This window comes from Centruroides vittatus, unplaced genomic scaffold (genome assembly GCF_030686945.1).
Source record: "Centruroides vittatus isolate TY-2023 unplaced genomic scaffold, ASM3068694v2 scaffold_1047, whole genome shotgun sequence".
NCBI classification, from domain to species: Eukaryota; Metazoa; Arthropoda; class Arachnida; order Scorpiones; family Buthidae; genus Centruroides; species Centruroides vittatus.
Window position 1 is genome coordinate 222,015 of NW_027122669.1, and position 25,289 is coordinate 247,303.

General features: G+C 31.7%; 1 protein-coding gene across 5 annotated transcripts in view; it reads left to right on the plus strand.

Moving 5' to 3' along the window:
• Positions 1-25,289, plus strand: part of Drep2 (DNA fragmentation factor-related protein 2) — a 125,930-nt gene that overhangs the window by 88,980 nt on the left and 11,661 nt on the right. For 4 of the 5 annotated variants that reach the window (XM_067284006.1, XM_067284008.1, XM_067284007.1 and 1 more), the window contains one exon: positions 15,855-16,028. In XM_067284006.1, coding sequence (XP_067140107.1) covers positions 15,855-16,028 — 174 coding nt within the window. Of the gene's footprint in view, positions 1-3,955; positions 4,020-15,854; positions 16,029-25,289 lie in introns of all 5 variants that reach the window. The other variant, XM_067284010.1, reaches the window with a different exon arrangement.

The following is a 25,289-nucleotide window of genomic DNA, read 5'->3' on the forward strand; positions in this document are numbered from 1 at the left end:
AGCATAAATTGACTTAAATCAAGACAACCCCCTCTCTTAAGAGCTAAATCCTTGCATTCCAATAATTTCAACGTGACTGAATCTTGGAAAAGGTCTTGGGCTGATGTCTCTCCTGTGGACAGTCGACAACTTCTTTGTATCATGAAGCGACCACCTGGATTTGAATTATCCAGAAATTTTTGGAGTGTGTTAAATAGAATTCGGACCAAACATGGGTTATGTAGGGACAGTCTTTTTAGGTGGGGAAAAGTTGCATCTCCACAGTGTGATTGTGGTGCTGAAAGACAGACTATACATCATATCTTGGAAGATTGTCCTAATATCTTTTCCGGGACAACAGAGTGACTTCCTGATTGTGACTGAAACTATATTTCTAACTTAGATTTACATTTATGATTTGTGGTCTTTTTTCTGCTTTCTGTTCTTTTTACTAATTAAATGTGTAGCCATACGCTAAATAAATTAACGATTATATATATTTTTGGAATTTTTTAAAAAATAATTTGTTACCAAATAGTTCCTCTTGATATATCTATTACCAAGAATCTAGAACTTTTAATAAACACTGTGTTAAATATTTGATTAAATATTAGCTTTTTCCATGACGATTTCTTAGCATAACATCAGATGTAAGCTTGCCAATTTCTCAAAGAGTTGATTCAGGGAGTTTTCTATTCCAAGAGTAAAGAATTTCAGATTTTAACTCTTAGCAATATCAAAATGCTGTCATCTATTCTTTAGTCTGTTTAATACATACCCAAGAATTTGATTGTTTTGTTGAGTAAATACAGAAGGTTGGAGAATTTAAAAATTTTTTGCCAAATTCCGAGTGTGTCCCATTGAATCTTGAAGAGTTGACAACCTTAATTAGACATCCTATTGATTAAAAAGTATTACTTTTTAAAGTTTGAGTCAAATATAAATTACATATTACTGGATGCAATATCGAATATTATCGAACTTTTGACATCTAGCAGATAATTTTAAAATTAAATGCTTTCGGCTCTTTTAGTAACCGCCTTCGGGTTATGTTTCTAAATTCTAGAACGTTTGCGCATGCATCATCAACACGTGACATCGAAAATAGTTTATATTTAAAGTAACTTCAAATAAGATATATTTTAAAATGAACTTGTGAAAATATAATAAAAAGTAAGTGGTTAAACATATTCTAAATAACAAAATTGAATTATTATTATTATTATTATTATTATTATTATGTTTTTAATCCATCTCTAACAAATGAATATTTTTTAACTAGTTAAAAGGATAATATTGCTAAAAGTTTAATTACAACACAATAACAAAAATGAATTAAGTAATTAGTAAGTATATCCTGTGATGATAAATAAATACATATAAAATGATGGTATCTGCATTTCAGTGGTTTATACACAAGCCTTTAAATTTTCATTTATAAATATCAATAGTTTCTAGTTTCGTGGCATTCAAAGGATCACATTCCAATAGCATAATAGCGAGGTTGAAGCCGAAGTTTTAAATGCGAAAACGTGTACGTCGGACGTTCGGCGCCGCTTTCCTGTAAGCCTAGAAGTTTGACAATGGTGTTTGGAAAGCCAGTGGAATCATGCTCGGCATTCCAAATGCCATTATCAAACTTCTAGGCTTACAGGAAAGCAGTGCCGAGCGTCTGACGTGCACGTTTTTCGCATTTAAAACTTTGGCCTCAACCTCGCTAATGTATTCCTATAAGATAAAGTGTCATAATCAAAAAGATTTTTCTTCAGGATTCATCAGGTAATTACATAAAGAATAAAACAAAATTAGGTTGAATGATTTTTGTTTCGTTTTTGTTTTAACGTTAAATACTAGGAATTTTCAGTGTGAATTTACTAAATTAAAATATACTATATATTTGGTTAGATATTCTGCAACTATATATATAGTAGATACAGATCAATATGCATTAATATGAAATGCAAACATCAAAATATAAGATAAAATGATTTAAGATGACATGCATATGTATCTGTTGTAAATGCTGATCAATTCGAAAATCTTTCGGGGACCAAAAGATAGAAATCGCCATTAAGGATTGTAAAGCTTAAGCCACCAGAGGGCACACAAGCTCTATATATACAATAGACGGGCTTTCCAAAGCTCTCTTTCTTCTCCATTCTTCACTCTGTGTGTGTTTGTGTGTGTGTGTGTGTCATGAATAAAATAATTGTTAGCGTTACCAAATCAGTCGTCTCCTTATTTAGATTTTATCAATCACTAAGGACAGGCAGGCTCTGATAATGAATGTGGAAGTTACAAATGTGTTTATCAATGACGACTGCAGTGATGTGTTAACGTACATTTGTTGTTAAGTAAAAGTACACTTTTTTGATGAAATTAGGATATTTATTTTCAATACATTGTGGATATGTCACAGAGATCTGTAACAATATCTACTATTAATTACAGAACCATAAGACAAAAAGTCTATGTAAATGATAACTTGTAAATTCCAAAACCCCGTGTTATAATTCACAATTGAATGTTATAATGTTATAATTGAATATAATGTTATAATTCACAATTGAATCACAAGATACACTTTTTTTTATTTTTTTTATAAGATTTCATTGCAAACACTTTCTATAATTAACACATTGTCATCAGATGAACAAATAATAATTTGAACGAGATCTGTTTGTACACTTGATGATGTGTTAATTATAAGTGCATCAACAAAATCTTGAAACCCATGTAACTTACTCTATTTAAATCTTACATTAATTAATATTTTTGCATAACCGATGATTTATCTATAGGTTACTCTAACAACATTACATAAGTTAATATACACTTGAGAACCTTTGTTTAACCCCAATGTAATGTGCATGTAGAAATGGACTAACATTTTCGATCCTTCTCTTTTCAATCTTCTTCGGGTCCAGTTTTTCTTGGAAAATTATGAATCCAAAATGACCGTATCGACAAGTGCAAAAGTTACATTTAACTTTTCGACCACTACGCACAAGCTCTTGTCTAATTCATTTAATCAGAATGTTCTACAAGAAGAATGCACAGTACGATAATTTTAAATTTAAAAGTTTGTTAAATATTCCATAAAAAGTATAGACATTTGGAACTTGTTAATATGTTCATTCTAGATTAGTAATTTTCCAAGAAAAACTGGATTTGCTAAAAGATTCAAGAAGAGAAGAATCAAAAATGTTAGCCCGTTTCTACGCACGCGCTATACTGGGGTTAAACAAGGGTTCTCGAGTGTATATTGTACAGCAACACCAATCTGTAGATAGTTTGTGATATTATAAAAGTTGTTGTTATTATATTTAATGAAAGATTCTTACATTTATTGAAAATGTTTTGTTTATAGAAAAGAAATATGTGGGGGGGTCCTCTCTTATGGGTCTGAAACCACAGGAGTTACATTGATCTTTGTTGTTTTACGGGTTCTGATGACATGGTGTTGATTAAGGAGAGGAACAAATTCAACTTATTTTGATGATGGAAACGCACAGTCAGAGAGAAGTTGACAAAGAGTTTAACAAGCCGAATCCATACTGCAATATTTGATTAGTGGGAAATCTGGATGCAGCCTGTTAAACTCTTTGGCAACTTCAAGCTGACTGAAGGTTTTCACCGTCAAAATAACCTTAATATATTCCATCTCACTCAGTATCTTTCTTTACCTGTAAAGAATAAACAAAAACCAACATAACTCCTATTGTTCCAGACTTATGGAATAACTTGTATATTTTTATTATTATTTAAATTATTCTTTTAGAAGTGTGTCAAAATAAAGTAAATATAAATCACAAAGCATTTTTTTATGATTTACTTTGTGTGTCATTCAATGAAAATATTATATAAATGTAATATTAACCAGTTTAAATTTTTTCTTTATATATATGTAATATGTAATATATTTTTGACTCTAAAAGTTTTTGTTATTAAAAATATTTAATTTGTTTATTTTTAGGTAAGTTGGATTTTTATATTTAATTTATGAAATACTGTATCATTATAGTTCTACCATCTGTAAAGTGAGTATGTTTTCCATGTTTACTGATATGTAGAAATTCTTTAAAAATAAAATTTTAACTGCCAGTAGTTGTCTTGAATTCATTATATTGTTTTCGACTCTATTAACTTGTTATTATATACATTTGACGGTTAATGTTACCTATGGTAGCGAACGTGGCGGCTTGTCTCTGAAACAGTGGAGATGCACGTTCTAACCTAACCTAACCTACCTATTCTAATAAATTACCGTAATTATTGCCAACCAAATTATTAGAATAGGGATAATTTATTAGAATGGGTTAGGTTAGGTTAGAACGTGCGTCCCCACTGTTTCAGAGATGAGCCACCATGTTCGCTACCATAGGTAACATTAACCCATTTGACAAATAAAATTTTATTCACTATTAACTTTGTATAGTATTAAGAACAAAATCTGTTGTATAACTGAATTATAACTAAATGTATAATTCAGAAATTGTACTTTTGTCAAGAAGAAATGTTTATTTACAATTTTTAAACACAAACTGGCAATTCAAGTAAAACAAACTTCTTGCTTATGATATTATATCAAATTTATCATTCTACTTTCTAATCCTTTTGATACCCCGGGATGCTAAATCAACGCAATCTCTAACCTATTGACCGGAGTAAAAATTTTGTTCTAAAAATTTGCTAGCGTTTTCGTCACCCCTTCCGGGCACTTCCTCAGGCTTTCGATAAAAGACCGTTGCGAGCTGTATACAACCTTCAAAGCTTCCATTCGGAGGTGTTCGATTATCTTCTTGCCCAATTGCATGCGTTACCCCGTACTATAAATCTTCCACCCGTATAACTGCTTGTCCTCCTACCGGTAAACATCGGAGACAATAAATAAATAAAATCACCCGCAGTCCTCCATTAAGAATTGCCACGCCTTAGAAAGGGACATTTCTTCTTTAAAGTTGATGCTCTTATTTTTGCACTGCGCTTTAAAAATTTCCATGGCCTCTAAAATTTTAAGGTGGTCCTGATTCGGGGTGGAAAGAATGATACGCACCCTATCAAACTCCGCTGTGATGTCAGGGTCTGTTGCGTAAGTCGACAGTGCTGTCATGAAATTATTCTGTACTATGTCTGATTTATGCTCCTTTAACTGCATTTCCAAGGATCGTTTTGTTGCACCCACATACACCATCTTCTTGTTAAGTCTCATCTATAACCGGGACTTTATATACACCCGGTAACTTGTTAGGGTTCGGACGATCTTTCCCGTTTCTCAGTATGCTAAACACGGTCGGACACCTCCTGACGCAACCCTAATCTCCCATTTCCTAGCAACGGCGTTGTATACTACCTTTAACATTGAGTTAAAAGTTACCGGGACAATGATGATGTTCTCTTGCCTCCCCTTATCTCTCCTAACAACCCTGTCCCCCTCTCGTGGGTGTTGCTGCTTATACTTCCTGACGAGGTTACGTATAAGGTTGGTGTATCCATACCCTTTTTGCTACTTTTTCTATATAACCTAGAGTGCTTTATACGCGAGTTAAACGACAACCTGTATGGGCTCGTAGTGGAAGTTGAGCAACACAGCCAAAATAAGATCCACTTTTTGGACATAGACATAATGTTCGATGATTCGAGCATTAATACGGCGGTGTATAGGAAGCTGACGGCTGTCGCAACGTACATTCCTAGAGAATCTTGCAATCCCTTTCAGTATAAGGTAGCGGCATTCCGAGCATTAATCAGGAGAGCGTACACTCTTTCGTTTACTACGCAGGCATTAAGACAAGAAATAGGTTATATAGAAAAAGTAGCAAAAAGGGTATGGATACACCAACCTTATACGTAACCTCGTCAGGAAGTATAAGCAGCAACACCCACGAGAGGGGGACAGGGTTGTTAGGAGAGATAAGGGGAGGCAAGAGAACATCATCATTGTCCCGGTAACTTTTAACTCAATGTTAAAGGTAGTATACAACGCCGTTGCTAGGAAATGGGAGATTAGGGTTGCGTCAGGAGGTGTCCGACCGTGTTTAGCATACTGAGAAACGGGAAAGATCGTCCGAACCCTAACAAGTTACCGGGTGTATATAAAGTCCCGGTTATAGATGAGACTTAACAAGAAGATGGTGTATGTGGGTGCAACAAAACGATCCTTGGAAATGCAGTTAAAGGAGCATAAATCAGACATAGTACAGAATAATTTCATGACAGCACTGTCGACTTACGCAACAGACCCTGACATCACAGCGGAGTTTGATAGGGTGCGTATCATTCTTTCCACCCCGAATCAGGACCACCTTAAAATTTTAGAGGCCATGGAAATTTTTTAAAGCGCAGTGCAAAAATAAGAGCATCAACTTTAAAGAAGAAATGTCCCTTTCTAAGGCGTGGCAATTCTTAATGGAGGACTGCGGGTGATTTTATTTATTTATTGTCTCCGATGTTTACCGGTAGGAGGACAAGCAGTTATACGGGTGGAAGATTTATAGTACGGGGTAACGCATGCAATTGGGCAAGAAGATAATCGAACACCTCCGAATGGAAGCTTTGAAGGTTGTATACAGCTCGCAACGGTCTTTTATCGAAAGCCTGAGGAAGTGCCCGGAAGGGGTGACGAAAACGCTAGCAAATTTTTAGAACAAAAGTTTTACTCCGGTCAATAGGTTAGAGATTGCGTTGATTTAGCATCCCGGGGTATCAAAAGGATTAGAAAGTAGAATGATAAATTTGTATAATGTAATGTATAAATCAAAATCTGTCTTACTGATAAATAATTTACCATAATTTTGTATGTATAACCCACAGGTTATCTGTGTTTGAAAGATACTCTGAAGGGGGAAGCAGGTTATGTAATGGAGTGGTTTATATTCCAATTTTAAATTCTAATCATGAGTTAAAGTTGATTCACACTAAATTGTTTTATCATTACTGTGTCAAAAATTCATTAGTCATAAAATAAAAATAATAAATTGTATTTGTATACTTTTAAACTTAAATTACATAATTGGAATAGTTCATAAACAACTGTAATAAGTTATAGGGGAGACCAGTAATTATTAGATGAATTTCTCAGTAGCCACTTCCCATTGGCATAGCCAGGGTTTTGTTATGGGGGGCCTAGTAGAGGCTGTAATTTTTTGGGGAGGGGCACCAGGTTAACTGGGGGGCTGTGCCCACCTATGTTGCTTCCCTGTTATGTATTGTACCATACATTTAGGGTGTCTTCAAATTTTTGTTAGAAAAGAAAATATTTAAATTCCACTTACGTTGCTGTACTAAACTATTGTCTTTGCTAACATGCTCAGATTGAAAGTTATTTAATATTTTAATATTTATACAAGTGCTAGTTGAATTAATACAAAACAGATGTCAGTTTTGCATTAACATATATATATATAGAAATGCAGTTTTGATGATAATATTCTAGAATATAAATTCAAATATTTATCATCTGAACATTAACATATTGTAAAACAACTGTTATAAATTTGAAAAATATTCAAAATGAATGTAACATATAAATAATAAGTAAAGGATTACATAAAAATTAAATCAATAAATACAAAATAAAACATTAAAATTAATTACAGACAAACTACTATTAAACAATGAATACACATCTATTAAATGGAATGTAAACAGTCCATGCTGTAGCCATGTGGTTGTTCGTTGAGAAGGGCTTGTAAACCCGTGAATGCACGTTACAAGTATGAACACAGAGACTGATACACAATTAAAAGTCTTTTTATTTCCCTTCCGGAACACGGTTCTTTCCTTTTCTAATTTACAAATGATCCCAACTGGAATAACTTCACTGAGGAAGGGGTCGCCACGTACAAAGAATCACACCCGCGCTCGTAACACAAACTTTTTACACCCGACTTAAAACTAAACTTATATCTACCTTAAAACTAAAAAGGAAAGGGGAAACAGATAGATTTAGGAAAGAACGAAAGTAGATAGAATTAGATGGAAGGTACTCGGGTCTACGATGATCGGTGTTTTCGCTGGAGTGTATTTTCGCAATGGCAGTTGTTTTTCTCTCCTTTTCCTTGTTCGGCTGTCTGCCCTCAACGTCTTTTGATTCCCTCGGTTTTGTGTCTATTTTCCCTTGGCCTCGACGGTCCTGTAGCCATCTTTCGACTTTTCCCGTTCCTGGTCGATCGCTGGCTCACACTTCCGTCCTTCTCGAGGTCCAGTAGAAAAGTGTCCCTTGTTCACCACTTAGCCTTCAGGGCATCCTCGCCTTCTTTTGTTCTTACTTAGGAGGGGTAATCCTGCCCTCCAGCAATAATGGTCAGGTTGTTTAGACAAAGGAGAAAGGAACGGAAATAAGAGAATGGAATGAAGGAAGAAGGAAGATAGAAAATATATATATATATATATATATATATGTATTTACAACTTATGAATTAAACAAAAATATACAAGAAAACAATATGGCTGACGGCCACAGCCATCACAAGGCTTCACTTCATTTACGTAGAGGGTATACAAAAAAGGTCTTCCAAGCTGCTAACAGGGAGATAACAACTTTATAATTGATAGAATGTCCCGTACACATCACTTTTTAAATATGAAATGCTTCTGCATGCCGGGTATGTTTCGGTGATTCCCTATTTTTGGATGATTTGAGCTCTGTCCCATTCAATGCTTTAAAACCTTGATTGGTGATAGCATACACTGCTGGGGATACTTTGTGAAATGGTCCTTAGATCCTTCCTGCCAAAGTATGTTTCTAACATTCATCTATATACTAGATACATAGACAATGTTCTCATCATTTGGAAGAAACATTCCATTATCTGAAATTTTATACATGGCATTAATAACAACCCATACAGACTTATTCTGGATTTGGAGCAGGAAAGTCATAGAGGAAGCTCATTTTCTGGATATTATACTCACTCTCAGAAATGGCATCATCTTCATGAGCATTTACAGGAAGCCTTCCTATAATCCATTTTTCATTCCTTGGACTTCCCATGACCCACTCACTCAACTATAAACTGGCAGCATTCAGGGCATTGATCAGGAGAGCCCACACACACTGCATGGACATCCATGATAGAAACAAGGAATTAGATTACATCTTTTCTCTTGATGTAAGATTTGTTTATAAATGTAGGACTATTAAAACCTTCATTGATGTGATCCAACAAAAATCAGAGGAATGTCCCAGGAATTTCACAGACTGAATGCCTAATTGTTGACCATGCTGCCTCCCTATGGAACATCTTTAAGGAGATAGGCAACACCATTGGTCACAGCATCACCTACAGGAGAAACCCTATTGTTTATAGATTGTTAAAAAACAATAAGGATTTCCTCGACCTGGCACTGGTTCCAGGTGTTTACACCATACCGTGAATGGACCAGAAAGTCACACATAATCTCTGCCTTGTAGGAGCCATCCTGAAATCCATGTAACAACACTTAAAATAACACCAGGATGACATCAGGAAATCTAACCCAGCCACTGCATTAGTAGTTTATGCTATTGCCAATCAAGGTTCTACAAGCATTGAATGGCACAGAGCTCAAATTATCCAAAAATAGGTAATCACCAAGCATTTTATATTTAAAAAGTGATGTGTACGGGACATACTATAAATTATAAAGACGTTAACTCCCTGTCAGCAGCTTGGAGGTCCTTTTTTGTATACCCTCTACGTAAATGAGGTGAAGCCTTGTGATAGCTACGGCATGGACTGTTTACATTCCATTTAATAGATGTGTATTCATTGTTTAATGTAGTTTGTCTGTAATTAATTTTAATGTTTTATTTTGTATTTATTGATTTAATTTTTATGTAATCCTTTACTTATTATTGTCAAAACTGCCATTGCATTCTGTTACTTGTTCTATTTGAGGAACAGTCTTAAAAATGTCTGAAAACGTTTGTTGTTAAATTTTTTGCTGCATTTTAAAGATTATTTGAGTTTGTTTGTTATAATCTGGAAATTAATATGATTGTTATAGAATATTTGGGCTCAGTTGTTTATGTATATCTACAATGATTTGTTAACAGAAATGAAACAGAAAAATTAATACTTTAATGCTTGAGATGGCAACTTCTAAACTATACTCATAATTATTTTGCTTTTGGCAACCACTCTAAAAGCATATGGTATGGTGGGTTATATTGAAGGTTTTATTTTTGCTTTTGAAAGTTTAGACATGTTATCCACACAAAATTATGATAATAATCAATGAAGTATTGTAGCTTTGTGAAAAACTACATATGATAAATTCTTAAAACTGTATACAATTCTAAGAATTTGTCATACATGTAATTATAGTATTATAAAAAAAGTAACAATAATATGTATCAAAGTTCAGTGTGATTCTGATTTGTGAATATTCAGTACATAAGATTTTGGTACATAATGCTGTTTTCTTATATCTCTTCTTTTCAATTTAAGAGGGAAAGTGTGCGTAAGTATTACTTCATGTGGCACTTAATATTACAGGTATACCTCGAGTTACGTTGTTCCCGATTATATGTTGTTTGTCAAAAAACTATATGGAAAAATAAAAATCAAGTTTAAATTAGTTTATTCGACTTTAAATCCGTCCGCCACAAACATTGAAGTCGTAATATCACTAGAAAAGCGTTAAAAGCACATAAAATCATATTAAAATATGTATATTTACAGTAAATGTTAATATATCATCATAAATCTTAGAGAACGAAACATGAAAAACATCTGTGTTCCTGTGTTGTCGTCTTATTTAGCGGTCTTTAAGTGCTCATTATTGGCATTTCCTCCATTATTGGCATTTAGTTACGACGTAAGTCAAAACTACGACTTACGTCATAACTACACAAGTAAATTCGACTTACGTCGCCTCTCCTGGAACCAATTACCGACGTAAGACGAGGTATACCTGTATGCAGATTTTTATATTAACTCTTGGATGCACAATAGTAATTCTAACTATCAATGCACACATTGAATATTTTTATTACAAAGTGCATTGGAAAGTAAAAGTAATAGTGTAAAAATTATAAGCAAGTTTACACTGCAGACCTTTGAGAAACAGTTATTAAGATAAAATGAAAATAGAATGTTATAACATGGATATGAAGAAGGTGGGAAAAAAGTTATATATGTATAATGTGTGAATTGTGCAAAAGTAAATGTAAAGTTGAAACTTCTGATACTACATAACAGAACTGAAACCACAATGGGAAAGAGGTGTCAAATACATTTGAATGCAATTTTTGTTAATTGTAAATGGTTCCAAGATTTTGCTTGTGAATAGCAAACTTATCTAAATCACATTGTGTTTCTGGTTTAGAGCAGTTTGATTAATATATTGTGGGGGAAGAAGAACAAAGTCATTATAAATTAATAAATATATATATATATATGTTTTCTATATATAGAAAATAACAGCAAAAGAATGGTAGAACCGAGTGATAGGTGTAAAACATCAGTCACATGTGTTGGGTTGATCTATTGTTCTTGGAGCCCAATAAGATTTTGACAAGGATAAGAATTTATACAATAACTAATGCAATGAATAATGACATCATACACATATAACAAGCAATGAACCAATGGATTTTCTATTTTTTGGATATAAACTTGATAATCTTGTGTAGAACTGACATAGTAAGGGAATCTCAATTAACAATAGTATGCTCAGCTCAGTAATGGAGCTAGAGCATCTGTTCATAATGATCCCAAGAATCATAAAATCGTCAATCATACATTAATGTTCAAATCTTATATTTTTCAGCAGTTCTCTGTGATTCTTTCTCAATTGCCACTCACAATCTTAGAATCTCCTGAGTTCCACCTTTTCTTTCTAGGTTCACTCACAGTCCACAGCACTTTTCTTTCTATGCTCTCCACACATGCTTCTCTTCCTCCAGAGTCCCTCACTCATTTCTTTTCCTCCTCATATCCCTAGGTCTTTTTTGGATACTACCAGTCCTTCCACTTAGATTGGATAGGGAATTTTTCCATTGACAGATCAACACACACCAGTTTTTAGAGTAACTACAGATTGGAGAGTGCTAATTTGTCAATGGAAAAATTTCACTTGTGTGTTGTAAGAGTTAGTGGCCAAAGGCAGTGAATTTGTACGCAGACAGAGTTACACAGATTATAATTAATGGCACTGAAGAGGGGTGGTCATCCAAAATGCATTTGCCAAATAATTAATAAAAAATTTTAGTGGAAAGGTTTGCCAGCTATTTCATTTATCTAGACACTTGAACATGGAGAAGAATAGAACAAAGATTTATGCTGAATACAAGGCTTTATACTGTAGAAGGCAGTTTACACTTAAAGTTGAATGCAACGTACATATAGTTGATGAACAATTCCTAATATTAAAGATTAAATCCAGAAATTTTCTCTCTATTAACACTTGTGTACATTAGATGTTTAAAGTTGTATTTTCTATAGTTGTATTATTTGATAATTATTATTTTTAATTTTCACTTGTAAGCAAATCATGAACAGGTAGGTGTTCAGTCACTATTTTATACACAGAAAGTTCATAAAGAAATTGTCAAATTAATTGGGAATTTCATTTCTACAACAGATGCCCTGCACTCTCCCTTTCTCTCAATGTTATTGTTTGAATTGTAATGTTGAATTCAATTTCACCCATTGATTTTTTCTTTGATTTGTCTACAATTTCAACTTTGTTACCTTCAGCTTAAATCTCTACTTGCATCAATCATCTATCTCTTTTTTGGCTTTAGCTTTGTGTTTGTTCTAAGTGTGATAACTATTTAAACCAGTGCTTCTCCTCATCCAAAATTCTTTTGTCCATCTGATCATTATTTCAGCTTCAGAGGGAAATGGAGCCTTGCATCCATTTCCCTCCTGTCAAACTTCACTTTGGTTCTCCTCAAGCGTACCAAGAGCTGCCTCGCTTTCTGACTTGACTAAGGTAGTCACTCAGGATCTGCTGAACTCCTTTACTAGCCATCTTTTTTACCAAGAGATGCAAATTCAAACTGACTTGCCTATGAGCCCTCAGTAATCATTTCTTTATGAAGTGGAAGATTCACTAATTTCCCAGAAAAAGTCATCAAGCTGATTTCCTTTCTTAATTCTCCAATTATCCTATTAACTATGTCAGTCATAAGTTTCACTTTACATTGGAAATTGCAATTTTATACACAGAATTTTTATAGAAGACATTGTCATAGAAGTGAGATTCGTAATGAATCAATGAAACCTCTATATAAACTCTGTATGCAGCAAATAGTCACAAACAACTGTTCAGTCACTGTGAGGTTTGCCGACCGTTAGTCAGAATGTCGCGCGGTCACGATCAACGTGTGGGAGTGAAAGAAACTCTCAGACACAGACTTTCATTCGTAACCCGTTTATATAACAAAAGGTGCTTACAACTGCGATACACTTTTATCAGCGGCGGCGTTTGAGTCTTCTGGGCCCCTTCTCGAAATCGAATGTCCACAAGAAAAGTAAATCTCCGATGTTTTCGCAGGAATATGATGGCCCCGGGGGCACACTGTTCAGTTTCTCAAGGGAAAGTTCCGGAAGCAGGGACGATTCAGGTAACAGGTGACAAATCCAGGGGAGCGGGTGGCCTTCCAAAAGAGATGTAATCCAACCGCCGAAGATCACGGAAACACCCAGTCGTAAGATCGCGAGCCAAAGCTCCAAGAACCAAGAGAACTGAGAGAACTAATAACTGAGAGCATCACATCCTTTATTTTTACGGTTTTTATAATTTTCTTTTGAGTCCCAGATCGGACATTCCAATAGGTCGATGCCGACTTGCCTCCACTTTCCAATTGGTCCCTCCCCTCGTTACGAATTGTAACGAGATCGGAACCCAGGTCATTGGATGAGTCAACATCGACGGACAATTCGATTCCTATCGGAGATGTTCGATCTAAGTACTCAAATTTATCTATTGTTTCAACCTGAGAAGTCTGACTTTCTAGGAAATTTCTACAGACATGTCCTTGTATGAACATGTAATATTCATTTTTCGTTTTCACTATTTTTTTCTTGTTTGATGGTTTCTTTTTACAACATTAATTTATAATAATAATTATTATTATTATTATTATTTTCTTCTATACAAAAATTAGAAAAAATTTTCTTATTTGCACATCACTATGTTTATAAAATAAAAATGTGTATTGCAATTTATGTGTAATAAAATAATAACAATTGATATCAGTAAATATAAATTGTCTCGAATGTGTATTTTGAACACTGCAACTTTCATATTGAAACTTATCAATTGATATTTAAAAATTTAATATAAAAGTAGACTTCGCTTTAGAATTACTTGTTTTACAACCCTTACAAATAACCTAAATTTTCTATTATAACTATATGAAATTTTGTATTTAAATACTATATTTTTTACATGAATTATAAAGTCCTAAGGATTCATTTACTTATTCAAATAATTATGACCATACAAATTCGAATGACCCAAAATTATTTGTACGGTTGAGATTATTTGAATAACTATATTTTTTTATTGGCTATCTTTGTGTAATATTGTGTGGTTAAAACTGTTTTCAGGAATGCAATCTTAAATTATAACATGAACTTATGGGAAATGTGATGGCTTGCTTAACAATTTTTCAGGAAACAGTTAAGTCATAAAAGTATATTTTACTGTATGAAAGTCTACTTATTATCAACATTGACATAATTAATTTAATACTAATTTAGAAATAGTAGACAATTTTTGCAGTGGCGTAGCGAGGGGGGCAAGGGGTGTATCATGCCCCGGGCACCATTCGCAGAGAGGCGCCAAAATGGACTCCAAGACAAACTATACGTGTTTCTGGAGGGGGGAGGGGCGCCAATAAAGTGTCGTGTCCCGGGCGCCAGTTATGTTTGCTACGCCACTGAATTTTTGGCAATTTGACAGCGCCTACGTACGTACAAATAAGAATTAAAGTTTTCTGGCTAGAATTTTCAGAAAAACTACAAAATTTTTATCTAATTTTTAACTTTCTAGTTAATACTTACTTATATTATGGGTTATTTATGTAAACAGCCAAAAACAATTTTCACTTTACACCGGGAATGTTATACCAGAGAGAAATCACACCTAACTGACGTTAAAAACATGTACTTATTAAAAATTGCAAGTACTTTTGAAGGCTGTGTATGTCTTTTTAATAAGTACATGTTTTCAACATTGGTTAGGTTTGATTTCTCTCCCACATAAGTAGCCATTATAGTATATTAGGACAATATATTTTGACCCGAAGACAAGACATTATCTGTCTCAAAAAATATTTAATATGTAGTAAAAATGGACTTCTTAAAATGAATAGCATACAATATTAAGAAAACATATATGGAATCGCTCGTAAGTAAAAATTCGATAAAATGTATCTACAGAAGAGAAAAATTACAAAAAGAAACTATATTTTTTGGTTAATGTAATCCTTGGTACCAAGATGGCGGTTCCGTCTCCGATTCCAGCAAGGAAACAGTGGGACGCACGTTCTAACCTAACCTAACCTATTCTAATAAATTACCATAATTATTAGCAACAAAATTATTAGAATAGGTTAGGTTAGGTTAGAACGTGCGTCCCACTGTTTCCTTGCTGGAATCGGAGACGAGCCACCATCTTGGCACCAAGAGTTACATTAACCTATTTTTTAATAAGAAATTTTATTAACTTAAAAATTCTAAAACCTTCAATTATTACAACATTTTCTCTGTGAATAACTGTTTATTACAGAAAGTTCTAGCGCAAGTATGGTTTTATTCATCAGTTACCTTTAATTTAATATAAATTTTTTTTATTTTTAATTAACAGATATATTAACGTTAAGACTGTAAATGATGTCAAATTATAAAGATGATTTACATTTTAATGTTTAACAGGGGGAGAAAAACTTGGTTACAGTGTATGGACAGAATTAAGGATAGTTTTAGAAAACGATGGTACAGAAGTAGAAGACGAAAATTATTTTCAAACTATGGACAGGGATACTATATTTTTATTACTCTGTCCTGGTGAAAGATGGTTACCTCCAGGAGTAGAAGCTTTAAGAGCAGGTAATATTTGTCAATTTTTAATTAAGTTTTTAAATAAAACAAATGTACTCGTCAATTTCTAAAACACAATGCAGAAAATAATGCTTGAATATTTAATATTTACACTTGTATCATGTATAATAATAATAATAATAATAATAATAATATATTATAAAACTGACTAAATGATTTTATACAATTTCGTCCTAATATTACATGGAAATATCACTATCAGAATTTAGCATTAAGCATGTTTATATAAATAAAGAAAGAAAAATTCATTTAGATATTTTATTTTTAATAAATTATTTTTTTCAAACTTTGAAATTAATTTTTAATATTGAAGGAGTTATTGCCATTGACATTTTCTACCAAAAAATTATCTAATTACTTTTTTAAACTTTTATCCTTAAAATTCGGGTAAATAATCATAAAAAACTACTTTATTAGAGCATAGTCGACAAAAAAAACAATCCGAATGTTTACGGGATCAAAGATTTATCTTAAATAGAATACAAAGAAAAATACGTTTTTTCGACAGACTTAACCCTTTCCCGGCCAGGGTACCGATCTATCGTTACCCTATTCGTTTAGCAAAACGGCCAGGGTACCGATTGATCGTTACCCTGTTAAAAATCGATTTTTATAAAATTTATCGACAACAGATGTCAGCACTTGACGGCATCGTCTTGTTTATCGTTCATTCTACATATTTTTGTCCAGGTGGTGTTTTGTCGACTTAAAAAATTTTAATTATCGGTTATTTTTTCTTAATTTTTCATTTTCTGATACTTTTTTATTTTATTTTTAGCATATTCATGCAATAATATTACTATAATAAGTTGATTTATGCTATAATAAGTTTATTCAGCTATAATATGTTAATATATCGTAAATATTTAAGTTATGACCTTCAGTTCTGATATTTTATATATTTTTTTTAATTTTTAATTTTTAATTTTTTTTTAAATCTAAAATATTAGCAAATGTTACATCTATTGCTATTGGTAATCATATGTTTATTACAAAAATATATAGTCTTGTTTGATATGAAATGAATAAAGTATATTAGTTAATTATATTAGATGAAAGCAGAATAAAGTTCAGATTTCAAACAAATGTTTGATATAATGTGCGATAATTTCACAACGAATAAACGTACGTGCATAAATGTAATATCAAATTGTACAGAACAATATTCTACGTCATTCTGGCTCAGTGACAATAAGAATAAAGTAACCAGACAATGTTAATTTTGACAAAAAGTTACAAATTTTCAAGTTTGAATGTCAATTATCATATATTATTTTTTTTTTCTCATAAATTTTTCAAACAAACTTTATTGAAAAATGTCGTATTTAAAACTAACTATATTGATAAATATATGTGATTTTTTTCATATGAATCAAATAATAATTTAATTTTTGGTGAATTTTTAAAATAATATTGCCTGATTTACCTATTTTGACCTTGGCCGTTTTACAAAATAAGGGGGCGTGGCAAACGACAGGGAAAGGGTTAATAAAGATAAATTCTCCACAGTCTGACCAATTGATAACATAGTTTCTTGCAAGGATGCAGACCATTAAGAAATCAAAGAAATAAAATAGATAAACTTTATAAACAATATTTAATTAAGGTCATTAATAATTATGTTTACGGACTTGAATATTATGAAAGAAGCAAATCAGGTCTGTTTCAGAACATTTCATAGAACTGCTTACATAATGAATTGGAACTTTCTTATTCTCATTCAAAACATGTCTGTCCTCTTTTATTTTTTACTTATTTGCTTCATATCCACATTACCGACTATCCTTATAAACTCTTGTGACCGTCAGCCATATTGTATATAGATATTTTATTGTATATAGTTGTAATCCTATTTTATTTTTGCAATTTCCTCCTTTTTCCTTTGTCTATTCTTTCTTAAACTTTCCATGACCGTTATCGCCGTGGGGCTGGATTAGCCATTCTGACAATTGGTAGGGACAATAGCAGGTAGTGTGGCCTGGTGAAAAAGTGGCTAAGAGAGGGGTCACTTTTCGACTAGATACGAAGAGAGACGGGACGAAAAGAGCGAGGCTTGATCGTGATTTCCGAGAAAGGAAAGAAGTGCAATAGTCTAGTGAAGAACCAAAATATAGAGACCGGCATATTGGAGAACCCCAATAATTGAGAGAAGAAAGGATAGTGAAGAAAGCCACTATTGTCAAACCCAGGTTCTGCACAAAGTACGTATCCGCCGAAAAAGAGAAAACTCCGGGTGAATCATCCCTTCATTTCTTCTACCTTTCTGCTATCCTATCTTTCTTATTTTTCCTTAATATTAAGTTAGATTTAAGCTAGATTTAAGTTAGGTTAGTCACACGTTTACGAGGGACTGATTGTTACGCGCTTGAAAATTAACACATCTCAAATTGTAAATCAATTGGGATTCCTTAACAACAAAAATCTTATTTGTTCTAAGTGGAATAAAGGAACATTGTTTATTATTGTAGTCGTTGCAGTGTCCTTTTCTGTACGTTTCATTTGCGGGCCGTACTGCTTCACTTTTATAGAACACCACACTCTTTTCATATTTAAATTAGGCTTCTTTCAAACATTCTAAAGAATAAACATTTTTCCTTTCATTAACATAGTTATAATTTAAGGTATTGTCTAGTCTTCTAAGGTTCTGTTTCTGTCACTGCAGTCACCCAGTGCCAACAACATTAACTTCATCAATAGCAAAATTGTGATGATGTATGTATTTCTTCAAATATGAAAAAAACATGAAATCAGAAGAGAGTTTCACCTGAAGAAGAACTCAGAAGGAGTTAGAAATTGTTTTTGTTTATACATACTGGAAATCAGTTCTGTGTTTGTTATTACAATTCAATTTTATTATTCGATTATTTATTTTAAGGTGCAAACACACATACCCTGGCCCCGCTTTATAGCATTACCAGTTTGTTATTACAGTAAGATTCTGCTTAACGCTGCCTTGCTTAACACCGATTCAATATAACGCGGTCCGCTTGACGCCTAAAAAATGCTCAAATTTACGCTGATTCAAATTAACGCAGTATTTCATTGATTCGTATATAATACAATTATTCCCAAACATGAACCATTCTAGCCATATTGTAGCCCCATATTTAGGCGATCGTTTGGTGATGTATTAATGACAAGAAATTTGATTATTAGTAATATTAGGGCCAGTGAAGAACAGGCAGCAAGTATTGGATTATTATAAAGATAATTGTTTTGTTAACTTTAAAGACAACATAAAATCTGTACGTGTTGAGTATGGTTGACAAGGGAGAAAGGAGAGAAACATATTATTACTATTAATGTTTTTTTATTTTATTATGAGCTTTAATTTATCATTCTTTCTGTCTCATAATATTTTATTATGTTTTGACAGATGTTTCAGAATTTTCTGTATAGGTCATTAATTTATTAAATCAAATTCAAGCTTTGTTTCTAGAATGAAAATTTTTTTGGTAAACTTAAACATCAAGAAACTTCGGAGTATATTTATTTATGTTTATTTCCAGTGTGGTACTTAACACCAGTAATCTGCTGCATTTTCTTGACCTTTATCTCTCTTGATGATAGGTTTCAACTATTAATTTTTATCATTGTTCTTAACATATTAACTCTTTGATACCCGTAACTGTGATTGATTTATTGCTTTGTTGGCATTATTCTCTGTAATACAATTTGTTGTTGTTTCTAGCTTATAAATTTTTGAAGAGTTTCAATTATGTTTCTTTGTCTTCCATGTTTTTTCTATATTACATAACTCAATTACTTTACTTTTTAACCTTATTTATTGTAAATTATTTGTTATAATTGATTTATTTTTAACTTTGTAATGATTTGGAGTTTTGTAAAATTTCAATATACAATTTATTTGTTTTGATGTTTTAATATTTGAGGTATCATTGGGCATGCTGTGGAGCATCTAGCTTTGCTACGCCAGTTAATTAAAAGCGCTAATTTCAGTTTTAATTTTGTAAGCTATGCTTGAATAAAGTAGTCATTATATTGAAAAAAATAGAAGACCATAACAAAAATAATAAAACTAGTAGTAAACAAATTACTAAGTTCTTGTTTGTTCACTTCTCATTAAAATAAATAGTCTTTCAGTTTCATGGGCTTAAGAAATTGAAAGAGTTTTGTATAAATGCTAAAATTCGAAAAAAATGTTAACATTCCGCACAATGATTTTAAGTCTACTTCCAAATGATACGAATTTTTCCTTTATGTTCCTATCAGATTAAAAGAAAAATAGTTGATTGAGCAGTTTCGAATAGGACTGCAGACAAAATTTAAACTAATACATATAAATCTGTACATCATATAAAAACTAATTCATTTCACTTTTAGTTTAAATTAAAAAGTAATAATTGTAAATTTATTATTCATGTCAGTAATCATCATAATATTTTTTAAGCAAAAACAAAACAAAAAAATACACTAAATATCTGCAACTTGTTGCCAGTGTATAATTTTAATAGTAATGAGAACTTTTAGTCTAATTTAGATCATCTTCAGGTTCTTTATCATTTGAATAGAAGAGAACATTTGTTACAATTAAATCTTACAATAAATATATATATACAGTAGAGCGTCGTTTATCCAAAAGCTGGTCAACCGAAACGTCGGTTAACCGAAAGCTTTCCAGTCGGACTGTGTCGTGCCGAATCGAACGTTTTTGATACTAGATTATCTTCTAAAGTATAATTTTTTTGTTTTTATATTTTTCAATATATTCATTTTGTTTGTACAAAATAAAGAAATAATTTTTAACGATACAATAGCCTCAATTATTATTATAAAAATTTTCGTTGGGCTTAAAATTGACGAAAATTCGACACGAAGCGACACACGATAGAGAAAAATTTCAACATCGGATGGGTTAATATATTTTTTCGTACATAATCGGTTATCCGAAAAATCAGTTATGCGAACAACCCCAGTCCCCAATTGATTCGGATAAACGACGCTCTACTGTATATATATTTTAAACGTAACAAACATTGTATTCTATTCAAATAGAAAAGAACCAGAAGGTGGCCTAAATCAGGCTGAAAGCACTTTTTACTATTAAAATTGTGTGCTAATAACAAAATGTAGCGTCCTTACATATTTTGAACTTTAACCAGTTAATTCCTCACACACAATATCATCACAATATTTGGCATTCTCGTATATTTCTTAGTATATGTAAATTATCTTATGTTATAATTAATTAATTGCTGATACTTTTATTTTCCTGCACTCAATTCTGCACAATGTTTTTCCTAATGAAATTTTGATAAATGAAAAAAGAATTATTTAAAAAAATGTTTTTTAGTCAAAACTTCAACGAAAATATTTTTATAACTATTCTTCTGTACTGTCTTCTGAGAAAAAAGGCATATTTCAGTTTGAAATTTCCCCAGTCAATAAATTTCATATAGATTTATGAGATTATCTCTCTATATATATATTTTTTTTAATAATGAATTGATAAATTGTAGGCTGTGAATAAAAAACAATAAAATTTTAACATTGTTTCTGCTGTCTACAGTTTATTAACTAATACACGATGTATATAAACTTCAAGAATAATGAACCGTTTTCCCATCATAACTGGAATGATAAACCAATAGAATTAAATCAGTTTCTTCTATTGAAATTTTCTAATCAATGCATATATATTTTTTAATCGTTTACCGATACCTGTAAGAACGACTGTATTAAATAAAATTTAAATTTTATTAGCGAAACTTTGAATTCTTAATCTATAATACAAGACTTTACTTTAAAACTATTAGAAGTGTTTTTATTTAACAATCTTTCTGGTAAAATCAAGATTCATGGTTTATTCATAAAGATTATCAAACTCAACTTTGTAAAACTTAATATTAAAAGTTCTGAATTAAATTCCTTACAAGTCCACAAAATATGTCATTAGCGTTTTCAAGAACGAATCTTATTTTTATAAACAATGTTTAAAAAGAAATTTTTCGAACTCATTCGAAATAATTCGAATAAAACCGACGCGCAGAGGGCGAAATTCATTTTTGAATAGAACTTACTTAAATAAGTCGTTCAGTTTTAAATCTTTTAGTATTAAAACAAGACAGAGTTAAAGAAGAATATCAAATTACTTGTAATAGTTACATGGCATGTTTAAAAAATATGCTTTAAGCTTTTCAGCTTCTGAAATATAAAAGTACGAATTATGCTTATTTGATTATAACGAACAATGTATTACTACCGTTCGGCGTAATCCAGTTGTAAACATTTCCAATTCAACATCTAAAATATGAATATGTATTATTAAACATGGTTTGTTGTATGATTTTATTCTAATGTTCTATATTTTCACATTTGTTTATTAGCTTGAGGCTGAATCCAGCATGTTTGAAAAGCTTAGCCGTATGTAGCAAATTTTTTGTGCTTATACATTGCCGAAATTTTTATTGTTTTTACTTTGTCAATTTATAATTATAGTTTTATTTAATAATAATAAATTTTTTAATCCTTATATATCATTAACATATCTATGAATGATTTATTGATATTTTTCAGTAATCTATACAGTGAGTATTTTTAAATTTTTTGATTAAATCAAAGAAATAAATTTTTGTTTTTAAAACTTTTCTCTCTCTTTTTTTTTATAATTTTGCAGATATAAAGAATTTTTAAACATTTTTTTACAAAATAAATTAATTCAAAGGCTAATTTTAAATGAAATCAATAATTTTTAAAGTAATTTTATAGAAATAACGAATTCTATAAATTATCCTTATCGTCGTATCTACATTCCTATTTACATATTTTTGATCTGATTAGTTATTAATTATTTATAAACAATTTTACTTATCATGAACAATTATTAAATTTTAAATATACTATATCTGATTTAAATTTCTTATTTAACTTTTACGAAAGCGAATGTGATAACGAATAAGATTTTAAACGATAATAAGAGTGCCGAATTATTAATGCATCTTACGTGAAAATATAATTTATTAGTGATAAATTAAATGCTTTAGAAATATTCGTAGTTTATTATCAATTACAGGCACTCCCCTACTCATAAACGAGATTATGTAAGTCAAAAACTAGCCTAAAAAGTACATTTGTACACATAATAACCACTTTTTGTTACTGTTTAACCCTTCACTGTACTTTATAGAACACATTATGCTCATTTACCCGCTCACTATTGCTTAGTAGCGGGTGTTTCAAATGCAGTTTTTTCCACTTAATGCACTTATTTTAGTTTCCGCAGTAATAGAGCCACACTTCTTGCATTTATCTCCACTGCTAGATTCACTGTTATGTTTTGGACACATTTTTGAAACGCTGACCATAAAAGTTGATAAAAATTACAAACATCAGCAAAATACACCATCACTCCAACATTACTGACTTTGACGCCACCTCACAAGCAGCGATGGTACATTAGAATTCGCATGGAAAAAAAAAAAAAGACAATACTCAATAGAAATAAATCCACATTAATTATTTATTAAAAAGGTATTGTTTATTACTGGCTAAAGACTGACTTAGACACTAACCCACAACTAGCAAGAAAACTTCACAATCAACACAAAACTTAAATTTTAGATGTACGGTCAAACTGTTTGTAAGCTGAACATTTGTAAGTAGGGAAGCTCCTATATATGAAAGAAGTAAAATTGAAATAGAAACAATTATCATATATCCTTACAAAAAACTTTGCAAGCAGTAAGAAAACACTTTAATCACTAACACTTTCGGTCATTTTCGAATTTAAAACTAATTATCAAATTTTTGATAATTAATATTAAACTAGGTAGCTCGAAAGTTCGATTAATGTTCTCTTCTCTGCGTGCCATATCAGAAATCCTGATGTTGGCGAGCACCTGGAGCAGGTTAATAAGTGGTTAGTTAAGGCGCCAAGGTGTATCCTGGGAAAAGTTACAACCAGAGTGGTTCCCCATAGCCTTCTGTGGTGCGCGATGTTACGCGAGGGGAAATGCCTTCCGGGAGGTCTTGTAAGGGAAACTGGCCCCTAATCAAGTGTTACAAACGTGGAGAAAACCCAGAAAACTCCAGCCTGTCCGAGCGCGGCACGAACCTGCGACCGAACTCCCAGTGTTTAGCAACAGAACTGCTCGGCCACTGGTGGGCCAATTAATGTTAACTTGCCTAAAATAAAAATTTTGAAAAGCAGGCAAATTTATGAAACAAAAATTAATAAAATTACTAAAAAATTAAAATAAATTTAAATTTTATTATCTTTTGTGCGAAACAACGCTAAAACAATTTCTATAGTTAGTCATGTTTCAAAAGAAAAAAGTCGCAATTAATTATAATATTGTAATTAAGGGTTAAAAAACTGCAGGCAAAATTAAATAAATAATAATTTAAAATAATTATAAAAACTAAATTGATACTAAATGAATTAAATTTAACAATAATAAAATAATAATTAAAACTGTGGCTTTTACATTCAAACAGAAACCAAAATTAAAAATAAAATCAAATTAATTGAAAATTAAAGCATTTTTAAAAACCATGTAAAAGTTGTTTTATAATTTTCAAATTGTAAATCAGATTAATTATTAAATTTATGTTATTTGTGTTTGGCAATGATGGAACATGTTGCTTTTAATATATAAACAGATAAATATTATTAAAGTAATATAAAAACTAAAACTAAATCTGTATATAACCAAAGCTTATTATTCAAAAATCAAACTTAAAGAATAGTCGCTATGGGAGCAAACGAATAGCCGTCTCTTCGACTCCAAGTCCGAGTCAAAAGTGAAATCTTTTTGTGTCTCCCATCCCTATGCAATACCTTCTTTCCCCTTTGTTAATTAACTCTTTTTATGAATTCATGCTGAGCCCACAGAGGAAGTTAGTGGGTGGTCCTTTCCAAGAACAAACTGCAGACCCCGCAGGTGTGACCTACTTACACACTGCTTCTTTGTAAGGTGTTGGTTTCAGTTTCGGTGGAGACAGAACATTTTGCTTTTAATATATTTAACAGATTGGAAGTTATTTAAGTAAATTTAGCGATAATAAATGACTGAAAAAGTTTGACTTATCTAATTCATTTCTTGCCTCCACTAATGTATTTAACCCATGAATTTACTGATCATTCACAATGATTGAAATTATTGCACAACAAGTTAAACATGTTTTATGATAATACAAGTTAAATGCAATCCTTCAAAGACGATATATTTAAATTTGAACTAGATATAATGAGATTTTTAAAACTGTTTTACAAAATTTACTGTTATT